This window comes from Eimeria mitis, genomic scaffold (genome assembly GCF_000499745.2).
Source record: "Eimeria mitis Houghton genomic scaffold, Emh_scaff1060, whole genome shotgun sequence".
Taxonomy (NCBI): domain Eukaryota; phylum Apicomplexa; class Conoidasida; order Eucoccidiorida; family Eimeriidae; genus Eimeria; species Eimeria mitis.
This window is the reverse complement of record NW_024011657.1, coordinates 1-8,057: the sequence shown is the minus strand read 5'-3', so window position 1 is coordinate 8,057 and position 8,057 is coordinate 1. Positions and strand designations below refer to the sequence as shown.

At 50.5% G+C, this 8,057-nt stretch overlaps 1 protein-coding gene across 1 annotated transcript; it reads left to right on the top strand.

Annotated features, from left to right (window-relative positions):
- Positions 1-5,037: 5,037 nt before the first annotated feature.
- Positions 5,038-7,229, top strand: EMH_0028550 (ribosomal protein L5, putative; the record flags this gene model as incomplete). The annotated part of the gene is given in 7 exon segments (XM_038022099.1): positions 5,038-5,110; positions 5,888-6,081; positions 6,329-6,458; positions 6,565-6,663; positions 6,747-6,771; positions 6,775-7,066; positions 7,191-7,229. Coding segments are annotated over 7 exon segments (852 nt in total).
- Positions 7,230-8,057: the final 828 nt, after the last annotated feature.

Sequence of the window (8,057 nt, the reverse complement as noted above, 5' to 3'; positions counted from 1 at the left end):
CTGGAGCCGAGGCATACTCCTGCGGCCGACGCAGAACCCCGATTTCCGTGCTGCGGCGGGAAGTACCATCGCGTTCAGCTCTATTAAGGGTTTGATGTTTAGGGTTAAGTGTTTAGAAGGGATTTAAAAATATGGTGAACTGAGCATAGGGTGCGCTATAGCGAGCGGGAAACTTGTTAGAGCTAATCAAGGGCCCTCCCGACCCGAGATGCCATGGAGGGCAGTACATGAGAAACTAGGGCCGCCTGGCATTTCCGACATGTGCCTCGTAAATAAGAGTAAGGATTTCGCCATATGAGGTAAAACACGTGTCGCAATGAATGGCTGAGAGAGAGTCGAGCCACCGCTGGTGTTTGGGGCTGGACGCTGCATTTGTGNCGTGTCGCAATGAATGGCTGAGAGAGAGTCGAGCCACCGCTGGTGTTTGGGGCTGGACGCTGCATTTGTGCCGTACAATCCAGTGTGGCATATTCCTTAAAAGATATATCTCAAAAAAGAAATTCCCATAAACGATAGCGTGACTGGTTACCCATACGCGGCTGGCTCGTTAACAAAAGATCCAGGGGGCAGCCTGAGGCTGCTTTCACGATGTGATTTGTATGCTTGTTGAACAAAGCTTATGAGTTGCGGTGGAAGTCTTCCTAGCCGAATCACTTCATCCAGCTGATGCTGCACTTATATAGGCAAAATATGCACCACGGGTTGCCTTTAGGCAGGAGCATGCTTTATCCGAAGCTGAAACATCCATACTTGGTGGCAGGGTCTCATTGTCTACAGTGTAAGGTAGGAGATGCAAGATAACCCTGGGTGCAAATATAACCAAGTCCCCCTTGTTGCAGTCACAAACACTGTAAACAATTGTTAAACGTACAATGAAGACAACTGTATACCTTGCAGCACTAGTTTCAGCGCGCGACAAGCTGCATTGTATATTATAACATTCCGCCTCCTCACCGTACCAATCCGCAGGCCCTTGACCCGTTGTGCCCAGGACGCTTCGGGACTGGGTGAAATTTGAGATGCACTTCTTCTGAAACTACTGTCCCATATCTTTGATTCTACTGCAGCTCTCGATGCTCCTCGGCTGAGATCAGGGACCTCTCTTATCCTTATAAGCACTGCATGATTTAGCGGGGCAGGAGCTGTAGCCATGCCTACCCAAAGTAAGCACAGAAACGTTCACTCTGCCTTGGTAGGCTGCCTGCAAACAAATGCCAATGTTCAGTGTCTACAGAGATAAACCCTGCACCGAAGAAAGCTTGGTTGTGCTTGCTTGTGAGGATGTCTGGCATCAATAGTTGCAACGAGAGGCGTTGCAATTCGTCTCAGCCCGCCTCCTTTCCGGCGACCCCAGGCCCTCTGTTTCAGCGCTGTGAACGCCTAGAGACAAAGGAAGAATGCCGGCTGTCTTTAGGAATATCTTACTTTACGTTTTTGGTTTCACTGCAGCTTGTAACTCGCGACAGTCCTCGAATACGGCCGTTACAGGTGCTAGCAGCGACTTCCCCCCTATACAGTGAACACATTTTGCACCTACCATGGTAATTTGCCCAATTTCATATTTAAAACCACATTTTACATCCATATTCTTGCCGATTCTCGCTTCCCTCCTGCCGCCCGCAAAACGTAGCACCGGAGACTTCTGCAATGCGTAGATAGTTGTGAGAAACTCCCCTTCGGAAGGGTCAGTCTAAGGGGAATTTGGAGCCTTAGGTATCATGTAGCCCTCGGAACTTGATGCAACCCAAGTCAGTATATGCGCCAGTCTCTTTCATCTGCGTTTATCTTGTCGTGGGGGGCACAAGACGCAGAGCTGCTGGCAGATACTGGCAGAGACTGTCAAACACAATTGTGAGGCCTAGTAGGGATCTAAGCTCCTTTGCGCGACGAGGTTATGCGAATCCATAACACTAGAGGTACTGCGGGCCCTGTAAGCTGATGCGATGTGGGGAGAGCCCTCCGTCCCTCACATGCTATGCTGAGATCTGTTCAAGATAACTTAGAGTTTTTTTCTCTAGTATAAGTACTTGCAGTTAGCTTTACGTATTACTAGGTTGTATCTCTGAAGGACTACTGTGGGGCGCATCCATAGAACCCCACAGCTCAGTATAGCGAGCTGGCAGGCAATAACTATCATACTGAAACAACAACATAACAAACTAGCAAAGGTTAAAGGAAATTCGTTCTCTCAGTTTCTTATCCAAAAATCGTTCTCTTCTGCAATGCCACTAGAGCAAGCACTGCGGCGTTTGTGGCTGGGAGAGGAGACGGTGTAGCATGTTGCAATATCTTTTGCACTAAGGTTCATGCCAGCCTCTCCTATAGTCATATCAATGCTCACTTCATAAAGAATGTTCAATGCATTCGCCAATGTTATACTCAACGTAGACCAATAAGCACTCACAGACACTTCCACTGTCCATACAACCGACGCTCATTTCACAACGTGATCGTAGTGAGTATTCACTACAATAGTTAGGCTACACCTCTTCGCCACGGCCTCTGGTATCAGATCCACTTCGCCTCCATTAGCTAGGAGCATTGGCAAGTCCTAAACGCGAACACAAACCTGGAGCAGCACACAGTGGAGTCTAAGTGGTTATGTTGATGCTGTTGTCATCACCTTCTGCCGGATCTCTGCGCCACGCGTTGCGTGGGGGCCCGACCGCTTCCCTGATCATTTTGTTTGCTTGTCTGTCTGCGCAGCGCGAAGTCTAGCCTCTGCAATTCCCAGGATTTTTCTTCATGCTTCTGTTAGAAGTACGTGACCCTGTCTAATGCAAAAGAAACAGATGCTTGGCTCTATGCACCCTTCCGGATTTCTGCGTGTCAAATTCAGTAGTTGCTCTCGGTTACCGCCTCTAATTCCTCTCCGCGTTGGTCGGGTATTCACAACCTCAATATCCATAGGTTTCGAATCTGGGTCATTTCCAAAATTTTTTCGTCTCTCATTTAGGACTGTAGATGCGGCACTTTTTCCTTATTTCATGGAAGGCATTCCATCATCTCATGGAGTTCTACCCTTACACCTCCTTATTGCCCTGTCTGTCGTCCAGCTGGTTTCCGATCGCCTCTCTCCTGGGGGCAGCCTCGTTATGAACCAGTGATAGAGCAGCGCCCGGTAGCGCATGGGATTTCTGTTCACCAAGGACTGATACTTCCGGATGTACCTCTCTCTAGAGAGCCTTGCTTGCTTACGTGTTCTCTGTGCTGCGACAGCATGCTTCTTGGGTGGCTTGAGAATAAGTATGCATCGCAGCGCATCTCGGGGGGATTGCACGGACCTGAAGTGTCCCAGGAAAGCAGAAAATTTGCTTATCACCACAGTCGCACGTCGGCTTCTAGTAGGGAAGATGCCAATTGGAACAGTATCTATTCCTGTGCGTTTTGAAGACGATGGTATGAGGCGAGGGAATGCAGGAACTTATGAACTGCTTGGGGCGGCCGTCATATCTGGGTCATCGGCAGCATCGGAGTCACTACTCCTTAATTGTTCCTGATGGAAACGCATTTGACACCGTAAGGGGTACATATGTCGAGCTAGGTGCAACTCGAGGAGGCTCCTGACTGTACGTCTCCCCCTCGCTTTTCCCCGCCGGCGGCCCTTCTCCCCCCATGAGGGCAGGTCATGATCAAACTTCATTATGCAGGGGAAAATGACGGATGTATGGGTAAAGATTTTAGAAAGAATTATGAGGATTTGTTTTGCTGCGGCACACTAGGTGGCCCTCCTGCAGCCTGGTGGGTTTTTTTGCTCCCACTTGCTGCAATGACCCATGCTTTGCTACCAAGTGAACCGAGACTCCTCGGGAATATTCGAGGACGGTCGCGAGCTGCAAGGGAGCAAAAAGAGTTAAGGTAGGAGATTCCTACAGCAGGTGGAGTCCTGGCAGCAGAAGCTCATCGCCCGAGTTTGCGGTGGAGGAGGCGGTCTGAGATGATATGCAGCGCACTTCGCTCCAACTGATGATGTAACAAAGCCTCAAGCGGAAGCGCAACCCAGCTTTCTTTGTTGCATGCAACATGCCTGCGGTCACTTTTCAAGCACTTGCATTTGCTTGCAGGTAGTCTACCGATTTCAAGAGAATGTTCGCGTGCCAACCTTGGACAGAATAGTGCGCAATGCTACACTGTAGCATTGGTCGCTTGCAGTTAGCACAGGAGCCTCACTTGGTCTCGGTAGGTTGCGCGTTAAGCAAATACAAACGTTCTACAAGTGAGCCCAGAGGTGAAGCACGCAGCAAAGTAAGCTTCAGCAAAGTTTCATCGTGTACACCCGTGCGGCAGCCCTTTATCACCAGCCGCAGCAAGGTGCACTGCAACCCCACTTGCGGCAGCCTCCTTCCCACGTACACCCAGGCCCTGAGCTCAATTCCCAGGATGCCTGAAAAGAGGCGAAGGAGGTCGGCTGCTGCTCTTGGGAAACTCTTAGTCTAAGTCTTTACCTACACTGCAGCTCGCTTCTGCCCTTGATTAACTCCAGAGGGCAAGCGTTATATACACCATGCTACAGAAGGCAAACAATGCTCGCTTTCGCTGGTGGCCGAGAAAGTTGGACAAATCATATTCATAGGTTATCCCACACATCTTTCAGCAACAAGATAATGCGCTGCTAGTGACATCCCGCGGATTTCACACAAGCATCTCCACAGTTCAAAGATGCCCAGCTTGGCGGGGTGCTGCGAACTACGTCTGCTAGGTTGCAGNACAAGCATCTCCACAGTTCAAAGATGCCCAGCTTGGCGGGGTGCTGCGAACTACGTCTGCTAGGTTGCAGTGGCCTATAGAAGCACAGATGGAACCACTTCGCACTGAGATGACGTTTGATTGGGTAATTTTATGACAATCTGAGTTGAATTTCCTTTTGGGAAAGCCAGCGGCTATGCGGGGCTTCGGCTGATGGGGCTTGCCTGGGACGACGGGGCAGGGGCATCAGCCACTCCGCCATGTCCTAGTCCTCCATCGTGACTGCTGTGAAGGTCCGCATGTCTGCCCACAGCGCACTTTGTTGCCGGTAGGAAGCTTCGATACGGGAAGATGGCATTCGTCAAAGCAATAAAGAACAAAGCCTACTTCAAGCGCTTCCAGGTCAAGTACCGCCGGCGCAGGGGTAAGCTGCAGCTGCCTTGCCGAAACTGGCGTTCTCACTTCCGTTGTGTGGGTAGCATGGAAGTGTATCCGCGGGAAACATTCTGTTTACTCGTTTGTCTTCGGACGTGGTGCCGTCTTTGCTCCTGGTTTGGTGCTCCGTTCATCTGCATTGCCAGGGCTGCCTCAGCTGTGGGGAGGCTGCTGTTAGATGTTTTTGTGCGCATTCAGTCTTAGCCTAGTGCGAGAGTTTCCTGTTTATAATTCCTAGACGTGTTTTTTGTATTCTTCTTGCCTACCTCTTGCTCTTTGGGATCCAGAAGTAGACGTTCTGCATCTCTGCATTTGTATGTGGTCTGCATGTGGGCCCTACTCGATAGTGCGGTTCATTGTGTGTTACCATTCGATTTGACTGGNTGTATGTGGTCTGCATGTGGGCCCTACTCGATAGTGCGGTTCATTGTGTGTTACCATTCGATTTGACTGGCTTGCCTTTGCTGGATATTGGACTATGGTTGCATTTATCTTGCTTTCCGAGGGGCAGGGCGCGCGTGTGGCTGTCTCGGTGTCAACAAATTTGTTGCACTGAATCCTACGGGCGCAGACAAGCCCTTCGGCAGAACGACTCTGGCGACTCAAACCGACGCTCGATCCGAAGCGATGGTTTTTGGCCATTTGACAGACGAGCGTCGACCTGTCCACGCCAACAATCCTTTTTCCGTCTGTAGTGGTGCCTTCGGACCTGGCGAGTGGCGCCGTGCGCATGCTTGACACTTACGTGTTCTTGGCGTTTCTGCAGAGGGGAAGACGGACTATGCTGCGAGGAGGCGCCTGACTCTTCAGGATAAGAATAAGTACAATGCGCCGAAATACCGCTTTGTTGTGCGCGTGACCAACACGCGTGTCCTTTGCCAGGTGATGTACGCTACAATGCAAGGAGACCGGCTTGTATGCAGCGCAGACTCTAAGGAGCTTACCCGCTATGGAATTAAGGTTGGGCTAACCAACTACTCAGCTGCCTATGCAACCGGTCTACTCCTTGCTCGGAGACTTTTAAAGCAGGCAAGTTGAAGGGTACTAGGCATATGTTGATTGCGAATTTGGTTTGCGACNCTCGGAGACTTTTAAAGCAGGCAAGTTGAAGGGTACTAGGCATATGTTGATTGCGAATTTGGTTTGCGACATGTATGTGATGGCATTTTTCCCGCGTGCATGTGATGTTGTCGACTGGTGGGTTCAGAAGGGGTTGGCTGACGAGTTCGTGGGTGTCGAGAAGCCCACTGGCGAAGAGTACCATATTGAGGAGGTTTCCGAGGACCGCCGCCCATTTAAATGCGTGCTCGATGTAGGGATAGTTTCTACCACCGTAGGTGCGTCCATTTTACTGTAGCATATGGCTCCGCCGTTTGTTTCCTTTAGAGCGCCTGTGTCGTGCGCACGAGCAAACAAGTTGCTGGCTTTTCTGTCGTTTTCCAGGCAATCGGGTCTTCGGTGCGATGAAGGGGGCGTGCGATGGAGGGCTTCACATCCCCCACAGCAACAAACGCTTCCCTGGCTTTACGAAGGGCGAAGAAGGTGCTGAGGACTCGTACAATCCAGAGGCCCACCGTGCGCGTATTTACGGGTTGCATGTTGCCGAGTATATGCGCACGCTTAAGGAGGAGGATCCCGAAAGGTACCAATNCGTATTTACGGGTTGCATGTTGCCGAGTATATGCGCACGCTTAAGGAGGAGGATCCCGAAAGGTACCAATCGCAGTTCTCTGCCTACATCCGCAACAAAATAGACGCCGACAGCATCGAGAAGATGTATCAGGAAGCATTCCAGAAGATCCGTGCCAACCCAGATCCGGTAAAGAAGGAGGCAAGAGAAGTTAAGAGAGTCCGCCAGGGTGCCATGATCAAGACTGCCAAGTCACAGTACGTACGCAATGTCAAGATCGACAAGGAGACAAGGAAGGAGCGCGTCTTGAAGAAGGTGAGGACTTTATCAAATCTCGATTGCAGCCGCTAGTGGTCTCTCCGTCATCGTCTTTTTTTTTTTCTCGCTTCTCGCGGTATGCATCTGGTTGTGCTGTGAGTGTTTTAATGCTTGTCCACAGATACAAATGGTGGCGGAGAAGATGGCAGAGGATGAGTAGTTGCTCTCGACATGTGCAACGTCGCTGCGCTTACGTGCAGCTTAAGGGAAACAGTGCTGCACTTTGGGCAGTTGGCTGACCGCTGCTCTCGAGTTTCGCAAGGTGGTCACGATTGCACTGTTTTTCAAGCTAACTTCGACTCATAAGTTTCTCAGACTTTGCTGATGCGCTGATTGCCGCTGGTCGAATGCTAGTCTCCTATGCTTTGCATTAGTTTTTAGTTGCGAAGAATGCAGTGCACCAGTTAGGGAGTCTTCATGATCTCCAAGGTAAACTGTATTGGTTGCGGGCTGCTCAGTCTGAAGGTACCAGGTAACACCTCCAGTATCTCCCCCGCGTGCTGTCTTCGTGCCGTGGGCGGTCGTGTGGTAGGTGAGATGAAATTACTGCGGACGATGCATAGTTGAATGCAAGCGCGCCGAGTGAGGCACTCTGCTTGGATTCTGGAACGTTCCGTGCACACTTCTGCAGTTGCGCAATTCACGCAGCTTTCCAAAGATGCAGCTGGTGATGATTGTTGAGCTCTTGACACCTCTTGATAGCACTTTTAAAGTGCACTGTTCTGTAAACTCAACATCCAGGACTGATCAAAGCTGCTTGTTAAACGTTGTGGAGTCCGTATCCAGGCAGCAGCTCCATTTCCGTGCGCCAGCTGCCAGCTGCTATCTGTTCGCTGCACGCTAATATGTGTTCCGCAACCTCCAAGCCTTGGCGAGTGCTCCAAGCCTGTCTTGCTCAACGATGCGATGACGATAAACTTCTTTCCCCATCGGAAGCGCCTTAACGCTAGAAAGGAGATGGCGAACGATTTCGAAACTGTTTCTGAGC